The sequence below is a fragment of the Entamoeba invadens genome (genome assembly GCF_000330505.1).
Source record: "Entamoeba invadens IP1 unplaced genomic scaffold scaff_1105074724785, whole genome shotgun sequence".
NCBI classification, from domain to species: Eukaryota; Evosea; order Mastigamoebida; family Endamoebidae; genus Entamoeba; species Entamoeba invadens.
Window position 1 is genome coordinate 84,698 of NW_004191902.1, and position 16,496 is coordinate 101,193.

Consider the following 16,496-nt stretch of genomic DNA (forward strand, 5'->3'; position numbering starts at 1 on the left):
AATACAAAATAACAATAATGTTTTGTTATTGGATATTTTAAAAATGATGTTCTTACTAAATGCTCAAAAAGAATGTCGACTTTATAAAACCCAACAAAGATAAGTTATCAAATCATTTTGTTATTTTTATTGTTTTTGTGACAACACTACTAAGCATACTAATCTTCGAACTAAGCTTTTGTTTTGTGAATATTTCATTAATTAATAAATGTTTGATAATGAAAAAGATTGATATTAAGTTTATTTGCTTTTGTACTAAAATGCACTTTTGGGATAATTCTTGTGTTTTTATGAAACAAAAATCCCGTTATTTCGAATTTTATATGGAATTTTTTAATGCTTAAAAATTCTTCAAGTAAAAAAATATTTTTTGAAGACTGTTTTTCTCTTTTTTACTTGGAAAAAATAAGTGATTTTTATTACAAAAAAACGATTCCCAAAAATAACAAACAAAATAAATGCAAAAAATCGGGACACCTCAGTACCGACTTTTGAAAAACAGTTTATATTGTAGTATTTTTAAAGTTTAAGTAAAAATGTATTAATTCAAAAAAACTTTATGTTGTATTTGAAATATTAAATATTGTTGGAATAACAGTTTTAATTGGGCGGTATATTTTTTATAAAATTCAAAATTATCATAAATCATTTATTTTTAAAAAGTGTCTTTTATATTTTTTATTAAAATGATAATAATTAATGCACAGTATGGCGTTTTTAACAATAAAAAAATTACTTCTTATTATTTTACTTTTGTCCCAAAATTACTTTATTATTTTGTTATAAATCACAGTTAAATTTATATTATTGATTTTATATTTTATTTTTTCGAAATATTTATTTTTTAAATAATAAAAAAGTTTATAATGCCGAAACAAAAAAATATCTTTTATAAAAAATAAAAACACAATTGTTAACAATTATTTTTACATATTAGACGTGTTTATTAATTAAAATTATCATAGAAATCACAAAAAATATTCGAACTTTGTTTTACACAAAATGAGTTACAAACAAACTAAAAAATAATCAAAAAGCACATTATAATAACTAAATGTAAATTTTAATTATTATAAAATTCCTTGGTTTTGTATTTTTATTTTTTTCTTTTAAAAAACATACAAAAACAATTGAAATTTAAGTACAAAACGAAAAATCATAAGCACGGTTAAAAACTAATACAACGAATTAATATATCGAATTTTTTCCCGAAATGTTTCACTTGTTTTTGTTTAAAATTGAAATAGAACACTTGAAATGTGTTGTTGATAGTATAATTTTATTCATTTCAAACTTGAAATTATAACTATTGTAAACAAAAATGTGTTTTTTATTGACACCTAAAATAACATTATTCAAAAATCAAGTGGTCTAAAAATCGGGAAATTTTGAGTTTATTAAATAAGTGTATGGGTTTTAAAGTTAAATGTATGTGCACAAACAGTACACAAGCCAAAATTGAATAAAAATCAAAAATGAATTAATATCCCTGTAAAAACAGGCCAAAACAAAAATAAGTGCTGTATTTTAAGTGTTTATGTTTTATTAAGCATTTGTCTGGCATATAATTCAATTTAAGACTAATAATAAATTATATATTAAGTATATGTGAATTAAAGTCAAGTATATTATAAACAACAATATCTAATTTTCTACAAAGTATGTTTTTATAACAATTAATATCATATATATAAAATAATTAAAAACAAATCAAATTAAAACCAAATAAACAGTGATGTTGTATTTTTTGTTTGAAAAAACACTCAAATTCGTTTCAAAACATGACAAAATGAGTTTGAGTAAATCAATTAAATTAAAAAACACAAAATCCATCTCTTTAAAGAATTTTCTATTACAGTAAAACCTCTCATTAAGAGACGTTTTAACCAATCAGAATAAAAAACACTTATTGGGGGAAAAGCAAAATATAAAAATCATATACAATATTGGGGGTTCTATTTTACCGTTTAATCTACTAATGAGAGGTTTTACTGTATTACATTTTTTTCCAAATACACAACAACTAAAAATCAAAAAAAATAAATATATGTTACAAATATATATAAACTTTATAAAAAATAAACTTTTATACAAATGTAAACCAAAAAACATCCAATAATATTGATTTTGTTATATATTGGTAAAATTCAAAACACAATTGACCAAAAATATATTTCTGAATATTGAAAAAGTAACACAAATGTTTTACAATTGTTACTTATTTTACAAACTTAAAAAATAAAGTTATTGAATTATAAATTGTAAATATCATGTTACATATACTCGATACAACTTTGAATTTTTCAAAAGAAACTTTTGGTCTAGTCGATGGTTATGCTTTTGTTGAATTCCAAAAACGACAATACTGCATCTGTTTAAATGACAATTGTTGGATGCTTCGTCACAACAAAAGTAGTCACAAATGTTGTTTCAAAAAGAAAATTAATAATGATTTAACAACAAATGAAACAGAGCAATTAACTTCAATTAATCTTATATTTGTTGAAAACCATGAGACCTCAAGTTTCTTTAATAAGAGTTTTGGTAGAACCTTTATATTTGATTACAACAAAATGAAATATGGGTTTTTTCATCACATTAATAAAGAAAAAAGGTTACCATTAAAAATTAAATCATCAAAAAGATTACTTCCTGATTTTGACATATTTAAACAATTTCAACCACAAACTAAATTACCCGTTTCTTTATTGTTAAATAATAACATCCATGTTGATAAACGAAATGAATGTTCGTATTGTAAGGATATAAATAAACAACAAATTGTCCAACCACAAAGTTTAGAAACAATATCCACACATACACAAGAAAAAACTATATTTTCAATTCAAAAAATGCACGAAATTTCACAAATTTCACCCACGTTAAATCAAATTACCACGGAATTACCAATAAGTGACGAATCACCCATTTTAATTAGTTTACAAAAAACTCAACAACAAGAAAAACGAATAAAACTTTTGGAAGAATGTCTTGAGTCAACAAAAACATTAAATGTTGCTTTTGAAAAACAATTATATATGTCTGAAATTCTTTCAACACAACAAACTCAAAAAGAAATAAACCATATAATTTCAGACGTTTGTATAACAAAAGAAATTATACAACCAGAACTTGCACGGACAAATGATACGTCAATGTTATATGATTCGAATGATTCTCAAACAACGAGTGATACAGAATATTCAACATCTTCAATTAATGATTTTCAAACACAAAGTGATCCATGTGAAATAGCTTCTATCGATTCAAGAGTTTCTAACAACAACTTTAATGATAATATCAAATTCTGATAATTTTTCTACTTTATCGGATTTTTGGGATGAAAAAATGAAATAAATAAACATAAAAAACAAAAAACAAAAAATGACACAAAAACCAATAATTGTGAAACACGAGAACAAATAATTGCTGCAATTTTGAAATTCAAAAATGGATATTTTGTTAATTTAAAAAGGGAAGACATTAAAAAATGGGACAAAGAAGACGTGTTTTTCAATTTTAGAATATTTGTCAAATATGATGATCGTTTCTCTTTTGATCGATTTTTTGAATTAACCAATTATCTTATCAAGGAAAAAGAAGAAGAAGTAACAGATAAATTATTAAATTCTGTCCGAAATAATAATTCACTCAAAATACAAAACCTTTATAAAGGAACACTGAACACCTTTAAAAATAGATTATTATCTTTTTTAATTAATGATTTTATGATCGAATCTAAATTTAGTGGAACACAAATGAATGGAATGTGCCAATGTCTTCGAATGGCAATTCGTATGTACACTTTTTCACATGACACGATTATTCATAACGTAGGATGCAGTCCAAAAGTGGTAAGGGGTCAAATGTATTCTCAAAATAAAAAATGATGAAACAAATATTAGAAGAAACGAAAGAGCAAAATCAATAACGGTTGCTCTTGATTCTTCAACTAAAAAAGGAGTTGAAATATTTTCTGTTTTTTGAGGTATTTTTACAACAGACAAGTAAAATGCTTTCCTGTAATAATTAAACAATACAATCACAAAACAAACGGAATTTCAATAGCAAATTGGGTTTTCCGCCATTTGAAAAAATGGGAATTCCTCTTCAAAATATCTGTCAGTGTGCTACCGATGGTGGTAAAAATTTAACTTCAATAAATAATGGATTTGTTGCACACTTTTTAAACAAATTGAGGGAAGAACAAATGTGTTTGGGGGAAGTCGACAAACATTTTAAATTTACTTGGTGTTTTGCCCACAGAACAGCACTAACGAGAACATGTGTCAATAAAGATAATGACGCATTATTAGTTACATTATTTGTAAAGTGGTTTTGTTCAGGTAGAACACTCAAAAAATTTTACAAAGAAAATAAACAAAATGAAAAAATGAAAACAGCATGCGAAACGAGGTGGCTTTATCTTTCCGATAATTTGGGTGAAATTGAATCTGAATATAAAGAAATTGAAAGGTTTAGTGAAAGTATTGAAAACAGATTAAACATGAAGCATTTTTTCTTCACAAGGTTATTAAAATATAAAAAACAATTTCCAACACAAAAAGATATCAATATAGCAATTGATCATTTCCATTTGGGAAATGAAGTTGTCAAACAAACTATTTGTGTTATGAGAGGAATTTTAGGTTTGTTGAGACAATTTTCAGATTCTTTGCAAGAACAAAAAAGTCTGATTTTTGTACAATGGGAAAGAATTCAAATGTTTAAAGTTTTTTTAAAAAGTGTTTTGCAAAAAGTTGTTGAGCCGGACTATGAATACTCTGATTTTGAATGTTTAAAAGGTAAGACAAATGTTGATAAAAAATACCTTAAAAAACTATTGGAAATGATCATTGATGATTTTAATCTACGCTTTAAAACAGTTTCCAGGTCTGAAGACATGATAAAGATTATGAAAAATAAAAACAAAAAGTTGGAAAAAGAAAAGGTGATAATTGATGACAACGAAAGTGATAAAAATGACAACGAAAAAATAAATGAAATAACAGAAAAAACAACAGGAAAAACTTTGATGGAAAAAGAGACAGAAAAATAAAGAAAATATAAAATAAATGAGAATAAATTGAAAGAAAAAGAAGTTGATTTGGAAGGAAATATGTATATGTTTAACCTCCCTCAACTTATTGTTGATAAATGGAATATTGAAATACTAAAAGAGTTTACTTATTTAAATAAAGAAGTAGCTATAATCACAAATATATTATGTAATACCAATATATTAATTGATAAGAAACTAAACAATGTTGTACCAGTTTCTAACTATCACAAGGGCCTGAGAGAAAAAAACTGGTTATCATCATAAACTTACATTATTGGACATTTATCAGATTCTCCCATCAAGTTTGCGTCTTATTGTTGAGGATTTGGTAACAATGTTTCCAACAACTGTTGTTGTTGAAAGGAGTTTTTCGCAAATACGAACAACTACACACCAAAACATGGATTTATGTGGAGTGTTTTCCAGAATTTTCTATTCAAGTGTAAACCACCAGATCATTATAAGTCTACCCCAACTTTGAAAAATTCTTTTTAAAAAGTGTAATAAATAACAATTTGATTACATTTTCGCACTTTTCACATTTATTTATATGTCATGTTAAAAAAACGTATTGATTTTGATACTTTATTTTAATTTTTGTAAATGTGGCTAGAAGAAAAATAAAAACTATTTTGTCATTAATTCGAACAACGACGTGTTAAACTATTTTAATATTAATGATGAGCAAATTGTGGTTTAAATTCAAAATAATATTTAAATGTATGAATGTTATGTGAATTAATTACCAAATGATTTATTTTTTTTCTTTTTTGTGATTTAAATCAAATTAATAAAAATAGAACATTTTTTAAATAGTTTAAAACTGAAATGTTTTTTGAAACAATTCGTATTTTTAATTTTTAATATATTTATAAATAGTTTAACTGTTTGAACTTTATTCTAAATATAAAAAAACGAACAAAAATAAAATAGTAAAATGAAAATTGTAAGTTTTGTTTTTTTTTTGTCTCTTTTGGTAATTTATATTTAAATATTAGATCCATCTCAATTTATCTCCTGATTTGCCTGAATTAAGGTTCACACATTTTTATTTTATGTAAAAAAAACATTTTTGTTTTTTTAAAAATTTCATCTTGTATTTTTCAAAAACGCCGTACTGTGAATGGTTGTCTGAGCGGTCAAGGTACATGTACTGTTGATATGACCGTTTCTGGTCACATGTGTGGCCAACAGTGCATTTGAAAGTAATCAAAATATCAATTCACTTTACTGGCACTTCTCCAATATCTATTGGAACAAGATCTTTTATTTCATCAACACTTACTTCAATCACTTCTGAATCGGGGGGTTTCAGCCATTGGAAACAGTGCATTTCAAGAATCAACACTTGCCAGTATTGATTTAAAAGGAGTTACTACAATTGGATGTTCATCGTTTATTTATTGTTATAATTTGAAAACTATTACCAATTCTGGTGAAACTGAAACATTGAGCAGAATCGCAGCCAATGCTTTTGAAGAGACGGGTATTACGACATTTCCATTTCCGAAAAGTTCTATGATGTATATTGGAGAGTTGGCATTTCATTCGTCAGGAATTACTTCTGTGACAACTCCAAAGACAATCACATTACTTGGTACACAGATTTTTGACAGCTGCTTGAAGTTGACATCTGTTGACTTAAACGGTCTCACTCAATTAACAACAAAAATATTTAGCGGTTGTACTGCTCTTAAAACAATAAGTGGATTTGATGGTGTTGAAACAATTGACGCAGCTGCGTTGACTGGAATCACTATTCCTTCAATACATTTGTATCCATCTTTAGTAACTTTAAATGATGATTTATCATCATTTACAAACATCTTTTTCCATGGAGATGCCCAGCCAAAAACAGTGACCACTTCATTAAATACTGGCCTTAAAATTTATGTAAAAGAGTCCTTTACGGGCACTTTTGGAATTGTAGATGTCATGAAAGCGCGATGTGACTCTTCACATGCGATTGTTCTTGAAATAATAACCGATGAAATTGTAAATGGGGACGACTGCAGACCATGTGAAACTGGAAGTAACAGTGGTGATGGTGTCACTGATATTTGTGAACAAAATTCTGGTGGAGATACGCCAACTACATGTTCTGTAGCCAATTGTCAAACTTGTGATATAGATTTTACAACATTGTGCGACACTTGTAATGGCACAAACAAACTTTCTGTCGACAAAACAACATGTTCAGCTAATTGTTCATCTGGTGAATATGAAATGAATTCGACAACGTGTGTTGCTTGTTCAGTTTCGATGTGTGCAACATGCACAAAGGAAACAGCAGCAACAAAATGCGACTCATGCAAAAACAGTTTGAAACTTTCAAGTGACAAAACAGCGTGTGGTACAACATGTCCAAACGGTGAAATAGACAACAATGGAATTTGTTCAAAGTGTTCAGTCAAAAATTGTATAACATGCACAACAGACCCAACAACCAAATGTGACTCGTGTAATACTGGATACAACCTTTATTATAATAAAACAAAGTGTGGGACTAAATGTCCGGATGGTGAATACTCGGGGACAACAAACATATGCAATAAATGCACGGTATCTAACTGTAAAACATGTGATACAAATAATACAAAATGTGACACATGTATAGACAATAATAAACTGTCTGCTGACAAGACAAAGTGTTCAACATCTTGTGCAGCCGGAGAATATGAGAATGGAAACAACATGTGCACCACTTGTGGTGTTGCCAATTGTGGTTCGTGCACTTCATCTGAACCCAATAAATGCATTTCATGTACGGGTACGAACAAATTGTCAGTTGATAAAACGAAGTGTAGTTCAACATGTCCAAGTGGTCAAACATTTATTAATAATAACACTTGTATTTCATGTTCAGTGAGTTTGTGTTCAGTTTGTGACGCTGATTCTACTAAATGTGAAAAGTGTAGTGCTACCAATGTTGTTCAAATAGATCAACTTGCTTGCATTGAAAAATGCCCAAACGGAGAGTATGCAAAAGGTAATAATAAACAGTGCACAAAATGTACAACAATGAATTGTGCTACTTGTGATACTTATGATACTTATGATGTTTGTACTTCATGTACTTCACCTTATGTATTAAATACAACTACTAAATTATGTAATCCACCCCAAAGTGACTGTGGAGATGGCAAGTTTGGGATGACTCCAAACTGTGAAAACTGTGGTGTTGAGAATTGCAAGATGTGTGTGGACAAAACCAGTTGTAATAAATGCTTAAACGGGTTTGATATTTATTTTGAGAATAAATGTTTGCAGAAGTGCCCAAGTGGATATTTCAAAAGCCAAACAATATGTGAGAAGTGCAAAGAAACTTATGATACACCATGCACTGATAAAGAGTGTAGAATTTGTACCATTGATAACAACAAAGATGCTGCGGTCCAAGTGGCAATTGAAGTGGTGATGTTCATGTTGTTTATCATTATGATATAAGTCGGTATTCTTCTTTATATTTTTCAAATATTTTTAAAAATATAAAACAAAATACTATAATGAAAAGTTTGATAATTAGTCAATGAGCAATTTATTTATGAAAAATTTAATACTAGAGTTGAGGAATGATATGCTTGATAATACTGAAGTATTTGACTTTTTTATTTATTATTTATAAATTGTAAAAAATGTTTTTGAAATTTTTATAAGATACAAACAATGTTTTTTTTTAAGAAAACCAATAAGTATAAGTCAAGTATTTTAGCGTCGTTGAGCCATTCACTCTCCATACTGTAACACAATTTAATGATCCAAAAACCAAAAGATTTTTTTGTTTATAAAACGATATTAACAATTATTTTCTAATAATAATTTTATAAATATTTTATAAAGTAATTAACGAATAAAACCCAAAATATCAAATGTAAAAAATTTTCACTTTTTAAAAAATAATTCGTTTTTTATTAACAACGAAAACTTTGAACTCAAAAATTAACTGATTTTTCAAAATAAAAATGCTTGCTTTCTGTATTTTCTTCTTCTTAAGCATAGTTTCCTCGAAGTACGCAGTGATGCAATATGGCCAGAATTATTTTGTTTATGAGCTTGGTACGTGCTATTACTACACAAACAAATACATCAATTTATACGAGGAAGATAAACAGATTCGTACGAAGTCTGGCACGACGTGCAAAGAAATGGAGGATGACCCATCTTTCAATGCTTTATTTGCTATTTACGAACTTCGTGATGATATTCCCGAGTTCTCAGCAGTGCAATATTTGTGGGATTTGAATGAAAAATGTGAACTATCCGACAAAGACGGCCATCCACAAGAATTTTTGTATGCGGCGGGGTGTAACAAAGACATCTCTGGTAAATTCTATATCCAATATGTATACGACGAAGATAAGAACACAGTCTCAATTAATAAATACTCAGATGAAAAATGCACAGTGGCAGAAGGAGAAGTCATCACAAAAACAAAAGGTGAATGTTTGAAGGAAACTGCTGGGTATGTCACTTACTCAGACAATAGTGTTAAAGTGTTCGTCATATTAGCGCTTGCAGTTATGTTCATCTTCTAAAATTCTTTTTTTGGTTTTTTTATTACAATCAAACCTTTCGAAAAACGGTACCTTTAAAATACAATTCTTTTAAAAATGGGCAATTTAATAAATTAAACCTTAAAACTTTTTATAATAAACTGATATATTTGGTTTTAGTATAAAATGCTTCTTCTGAAAAAAATAATAATATCCATTCCCACTCACTCTTAAAAAATTGCAGTACTCGAACAATTATATTATTAAAAATGGTTTGCTGTTATATAAGACATCTAATGATAAAATAATAATGATCTACCCTCAAAAAACGGACTTTATAAAATCAAAAATCCACTTCTTGTGTTTAACTAAATGTAGAAGATTAAAAACATTATTTTTAAAAAAATAATTTAAAAAAATTTATACAAATGGGATAAAAAACCGCTTCCATCTTTTTAACTGCTTTCTATCGATTTAATAATTATAACTAATAACATTATAATAAAATGTATAATACTGTTTACCATGTCTGAGGTGGTAATTTGTATTATACATTTTATTATATTATTATTATTTAAATCTACAAAATCAAGTGGAAGCGGTTACAAAGACGGAAGCGATTTTTTAGCCCCCCTGAAATTGAATATCAAAAATATTCAGTTAGTTTGTTTTGTAATTTTTTTGAAAAACAAAAATATCAATTTTTCGTTTCAGTGTTGTTTTGTCTTATTATTTCTATTGTTTTTTCGTCGTGTTCATTTTTTGTTTCCGCATGACCCACATTGGTTTCATCTTCTGTCTTTTGCAAATCAAATTTCACAACGCCAGCAATGTTTCTGTTCACAAACAATTTTTCAGATGGCGACCAACTACTTTCCAATGGCGGAAATTTCGTTTCAAAAGAACGAATAAACAAACTGGAGTCACTCTTTTGTTTTTCTTTGATAATTCGCATTTTGGGCATAATACGTTGCACCTCTTTATCTTGTGATTTTAAGTCATCATCCAACTTCTTTTCTGGTGTTCCGGATCTTTCTTTGGGTATTATATTGACTTGCACATCTTCTTCTTCGTTCAACTTTGGAATGAATTTATTTGTTTGAATGATTTTTGGTTGATCAATAAACAAGTTTTCTGTTTTTATTAATAAAGAGTCGTTTCCTTGTTTTACCCCATTCAAATTTTCTTGTTGTAAAAGCACTGATTTTCTTTCATTTCTTTCATCAATTTCTTGGTGATTTTTTTGTTCATGTTCTTTGATTTGATTGTCTAGATCAGTCTTTTTGGCCTGGAAACTATTCAATTTTCTTAACAACCATTGTTTAACATCTGTATTTGCTGTTATAGTGCTTTCGAGCATTTGAGTCATCGTGCAAAGAGTCTCAAAAAGAGAACAACAACATCCAGAATACTTTTCGTAAGACGCCATTTGATCGTTTGTAATAGCCAAATTGCTGTTGAGAATATTCATCTGATCATCAAGACTTAATGTGTTGTCAACAGGAACTGTTTTCTTATCAAATGAATTTTTGATACCTGAATCTAACTTGTTGAGGGTGTCTGCAAGTCCATTTAAATTTAGTCTCATGGAATTAAAAAGAGAAATATTTTCTAATTTGGGTTGGATGTTTAGAAATACACAAAGCTCGCTCGATATTAAAAAGGACATTAATTATCGAGATCCAATTTGAAAATTTCAATGTATTTTTATTTGTGTATAAATTATCAATATTCAGCAGTTTGTTATAATTTATTATTATAATTAAGTTATTATTTTTATAAAGTTACAGTACAAAAATTTATCAAGCTATCTCTGATTTTTTAAAATTGGTTTTTATCGACATATTTATAACGTAATTTGTGTTTGTGAAATCTTTTAAAATATTTGAATAATTTTTTTTAAATAGTTTTTAACTAACCTTGAGTCACTGTTTTGTCATATTTATAAGTAAAAAAGCTTCAGATTTATAATAAAATTTACATTTTTATAAATATTTTATTTTTATAATATCAATTACAGTTGACCAAGTAATTATCAGAAGGTAATCAATATTCCATTGATTACCTTGAATATAATGGGTTTAAAAAAGTGAAAAAAGGTACACCAAAAAATAGTTAAAAACTTAAATCTATTTTTATAATAGTTTTTAATTAAAGTTTTAAAACTATTTATTTTACTTCTTACAATTATTTGGTCTCTGACCATTTTTTTGTCGGCTGTAATCGAATAATGATTTACAACTCATTTTTATTTCATTTGAATTGGATATAAATCAATAGAAGTTCATAAACTGAAATACAGGGGGGCTAAAAAACTGCTTCCGTCTTTTTAACCGCTTTCACTTGATTTTATAGATTTTAATAATATTAATATAGTAAAATGTTTAGTACTGTTTACCATGAAGGCTGAATATGCCTCGTGGAGACTTTTTCTGTCTTAAGTGGTAATTTGTATTATACTTTTTATTATAATGTTATTAATTATAACAATTAATCGATAGGAAGCGGTTAAAAAGACGGAAGCGGTTTTTTATCCTCCCTGTACTAATAAAACTACAGTTATTTTTTATGATAATTAATAGGATATATGATATATTATTTATAGTAATATATTTATTGTTTTATTAAAAAAATAATAGTTTTAATAATCAATATTCGCAATTATTTCTGGGAGCTTTTGATGGGTCAAGTAAATACTTAGGAAATTGTTTGAACGAAACACGTTTGCCACACGTTTTTTCTTCGAACCGAGTTACTTTTCTTGGGCATCTTATTGATTCTGGATTGTATTTGTTTTTAGACGGATCGTAACACACTCTAATTTCAAGAACTGAAGTTTTTTCCATACAGAAAAAGGCTGGCTTACCACCATAAGCTCTTCTCACCACATCTCTGAGTTTTTCGATGTCATACAATTTGTTGGTTCTTACTTTTAATTCGCTTCTTCTCAAAACTTTCCATATATTGACTCTTCTATACATTTTAATTGCTGTGTTGAAATAATCCACTGGTCCATCACCTCCACTAAAAGTAGTTAGTGAACATGTACCATGTTTGTCGTATTGATACATTGGCGACTTACATTTAAACAATGAAAGCCAATGCTTTTGTACACTTTTCAAAAGTTTTTTATCATTCAACAATCTTTGTTCAACACTATCAAAACTGAATTTGTTTTGACAACAAAACATATTCCTATTGCTCTGTGGCCAAAGTCCATGAAGGAAAAACTTTTCCTTAACTTTTGATGTTGTTTTTGGAATTGTACACAATTGATGTGCACATCTTTCGCCAGGCCAATGTTGTACAAATAACAGAAAGTTTAATTTATTTTGTTGAGGATAATATCTTAGACACTTTCTATGGTTTTCCAAATATGTCATGGTTGTTGGTAACAAATATGTATAAGGCGGGTATGGGATTTGTTTTGGTGTTTCGTCTTTATGTTCTCGTGTTGATGATGTTTGAGCAGTCTGTTTTGAAGTGGATGGCTGTTCACTTGATGATTCCAATTTCTGTCTTTTTGATTCATGTTTACTTTGTGATGAAGTGTCTTCATGAGTTGTGTGTTTTCTTTTGTGTGTGTGTTTGCCACTTGTTGTTGATGTGGATGGTTGAGAACTTGTAGATGTTGTTGGTCTTTCTTGTGTTCTGTGATGAGAAGTACTTGGACGCGATGATGTGTGATGACTTCGTTTGTGTGACCTTTCTCTGTGTGAACCATGCCGTCTTGGTTCACCTGGTTGTTCAAATGATAAACAAATTGGACACAATAGAGTAATTAAAATGAATATAGTCATAATATGGTTTTAAAGTTAACTTATTACAAATGTTATAATTTACTTTTGACTTGTTCACTTCTAAGACAATAACATATTTTGGTATGAAAATATATTTTAAACTCACAAAATAAATACTGGTCATGGTGTCAACTTTTGGTAATTGTTTAACAAAAAATATAAATAACAACTCATTTTTGCTCAAATCGAATTTTGCATATTAATATTGTTATATCCACATCATTTATTAACATTTCTTTAAACAATTTTATAACTTTAATTTATAAAAATATTAATTTATAAAGTTAATTAAAAAACAATTAAAAATTCAAAAGTCGATTACTTTCACTTATCAATTTCTTGATATTTTGAACTCTTCTTCTTCATGAAGAACACAACGGCGACTATAATCAAAATGATAGCCGCAATCAACACAACGCCTCCGACTACGCCCAAAGTGATCCAAAGCCAAGTCAAATCATCCGACTCGGATTCTCCACTCTTAATTTCACAGCTCATATTTTCGTCAGCCAAATAATAAGATACGTACTTTGGCATTCTTTCTGGGTCTGTGTATGGATTTGGGACATAAGTGTATGTATCAGAGTATTGCATACAAACACTGCATTTTCCATCGGCCAAAGGCTCGATACATGCATTAGGACCGCACTTGTTGTTCTCAACTTTATTCACAGTTTGATATATGCACTGATCACACTTATTGTAATCACTTGCACACTTCCCGCAGACATAATCCGAACATTCAAATTCGTCACAGTTTTCTGCAGAGTATTCACACGTGTTTGCACAAAAATCGCCACATCGAGAACACTTGAAATCATCAGTCAAAAAGTACTTAGCCTTGCATGAAACGCACTTCACTTGAGTTCCATCGGTGGTTTCTTTGTAAAGTGCACAATTGTCGTCTATTATAGTGCACGTCGACTTCTTGTCCGGATTTTGCTTATATCCCAAGACACATTTGGTGCACTCGTTGTTTGTATCCCACTCAGTGCAGTTACTTCCTTTATATGTACACATTGAAAGAGTCTCTGATACGGTTTCATACACACAGTTCTGTGCAGTCGTTTCACATTCTTCTTTGTTGGCAGCGTCCGTCTTACACGTGAATGCTGGAAGAGTACTTTCTGATTGTTATTTTGTATATAATATAAAGAACTATTAAGATGTATAGTATTTTATATTATATTTAACTAATTGTTAATAGAACAAACTGACACAATGTCCATCGATCAAAACAGAGTCGGCATAGCAGACTGTGCATGTTTTTTCATTATCAGTAATCTGACATGCATAACAATGTTCATCACAAGCTATTTATTAGTATTTTTTAAGTTGTTTTTATTAAAGTTATAGAATAACAAACGTACACATGTTTTATCAGTGGTATTATATGCAGTTGTCTCGTGGCATTGCTTACATTCATTTTCATTACAATAATCACAGAATAATGTGCACTTTTCACACGTCTTATCTTTTGGATAGAATTCATCCATACACTTTTCACATTTGTTATTGGAATCTGTTGCCACACAATTTGGTCCAAAAACTTCAGTGATGTTTTTGCAACTTTTGTCGTCAAAAAGAACGTACCCTGGTAAACATTCAGTACAAACAACTTTATCGTCTGCTTGCATTTCATATAAGATACATGTGGCATCTGATCCCTCTAATTTTTAGTATTTTCTATTAAATTAAATATATTAGTTTCCAAATAATTATTTTTAATTATTAAAAAACAAATATTTTTTAATCAAAAGTGATGAAAACAAACTCATACAGACGTGGGTAGTGGTATTCAAGTAAAATCCACTGCAGCACAAATTGCACTGATACTTCCCTTCGACGACATCAATTTGAGTGCAATGAACATCTTCAGAAGTACACGTCTTTTTGTCGTCTGATGGGTGGTAATTCAATACACATGAATTGCACGTGCAGTCGTTGGCATAATCAATACAATGAGAAATGGTGGCACATTTGTTGCATGTGTTGTCTGCATTCTTTACGTATGAAGGTTTGCATGCATAGCAAACACCTTTGGCTTCATATTCGCCACAGCCATCTTCTCCAGCTATTTATTAATTATTTATTTGTTATAAAAATTGTGTTATAGTATTTTGTAGTAAACAATTATATTATATTATAACAAACAAATACATACACCACTATCTATGTCAAGCTTATATCCTTCTTGACATTCAGTGCAGTACCCATCCACTGAATTTAAACAATGAGCTTCTGTTTGGTCTATAAGTTAGTTCTCTTATTTAATTTAATTTGATTATAGAAACAATTGAAATTCAACCGAAAATAAAATAAAAAGTAACAAACAAATACATTTGCCTTCACTCAGAACAAAATTTATTCTGCAGGCGTCACAGACATCTGCAGATGTTGGGCATGATGTGCAAGAAGAGTGTGTACAGTCGGGATTGGCATAGTCTTCAGTCTTCGGTTTACTTGCGTAGAGTAGTGTGAAGAAGAGAAAGAACAACATTCTGATTATAATGAGAAACAAGTTGATATTTATACCACTAAAATTTTAATTATTTTATTTTTCCATTAAAAACATGAAAATATATCGAATAGATTTTTAGCGTTTTAATTCAATTGAAATGATATATCAAGACTTTTTGTTGTTAATGTCAAATATAAATCGTTTATATTTTATTTTTTCGTTTGTTTTCGTCGTTTCCGATAAACTTTCAAAAGAGAAAGAATCATCACACAGAAGAAATAAATTGTAGTTTTTATGAAAATATACACTGATTGGCTTTTGTGTAGTAATCTAATAAATCAATGATTATCAATAGAAATTTAATTAATTATTCGATGATTCCCTATCTTTTGTTTTTTTTTATAAAGAAAAATACGTTTTGGATTTCAAAAATTTGTATATTTGTTCTTATTATTAATCAATCTTTTTTAATTTAATGAACTGTATTTATTCAAAAAAGAACGACAAAAACGGTTGTACAAAAATAGAAACAACTAATTGTCTGTTTTAATTCAAAAAAATGAAATTATAAATTATCAAATCAATTTTTTATAAATTACAAATAAAGTCCGCCCCAGAAATTTCCAAAATCACAATCCTAATTACCCACGTCACCATTTAATAACCAAAATGTTTATTTC

At 28.5% G+C, this 16,496-nt stretch overlaps 5 protein-coding genes across 5 annotated transcripts; 2 read left to right on the top strand and 3 right to left on the bottom strand.

Moving 5' to 3' along the window:
• Positions 1-6,580: 6,580 nt before the first annotated feature.
• Positions 6,581-8,509, top strand: EIN_161400 (hypothetical protein; the record flags this gene model as incomplete). Its single annotated transcript, XM_004185844.1, has 1 exon — positions 6,581-8,509. The coding sequence occupies one exon, from the start codon at positions 6,581-6,583 to the stop codon at positions 8,507-8,509; it is 1,929 nt and encodes a 642-aa protein (XP_004185892.1).
• Positions 8,510-9,024: 515 nt separating this feature from the next.
• EIN_161410 (hypothetical protein) lies at positions 9,025-9,597 on the top strand (the record flags this gene model as incomplete). The annotated part of the gene is made up of 1 exon (XM_004185845.1): positions 9,025-9,597. One exon carries the CDS (start codon positions 9,025-9,027, stop codon positions 9,595-9,597), a length of 573 nt encoding a protein of 190 aa, XP_004185893.1.
• Positions 9,598-10,252: 655 nt separating this feature from the next.
• Positions 10,253-11,143, bottom strand: EIN_161420 (hypothetical protein; the record flags this gene model as incomplete). The annotated part of the gene is made up of 1 exon (XM_004185846.1): positions 10,253-11,143. The coding sequence occupies one exon, from the start codon at positions 11,141-11,143 to the stop codon at positions 10,253-10,255; it is 891 nt and encodes a 296-aa protein (XP_004185894.1).
• Positions 11,144-12,203: 1,060 nt separating this feature from the next.
• Positions 12,204-13,355, bottom strand: EIN_161430 (extracellular ribonuclease LE precursor, putative; the record flags this gene model as incomplete). The annotated part of the gene is made up of 1 exon (XM_004185847.1): positions 12,204-13,355. The coding sequence occupies one exon, from the start codon at positions 13,353-13,355 to the stop codon at positions 12,204-12,206; it is 1,152 nt and encodes a 383-aa protein (XP_004185895.1).
• Positions 13,356-13,679: 324 nt separating this feature from the next.
• Positions 13,680-15,855, bottom strand: EIN_161440 (hypothetical protein; the record flags this gene model as incomplete). The annotated part of the gene is made up of 6 exons (XM_004185848.1): positions 13,680-14,482; positions 14,570-14,668; positions 14,722-15,024; positions 15,130-15,429; positions 15,510-15,605; positions 15,690-15,855. The coding sequence occupies 6 exons, from the start codon at positions 15,853-15,855 to the stop codon at positions 13,680-13,682; spliced, it is 1,767 nt and encodes a 588-aa protein (XP_004185896.1).
• Between the last annotated feature and the right edge of the window lie 641 nt (positions 15,856-16,496).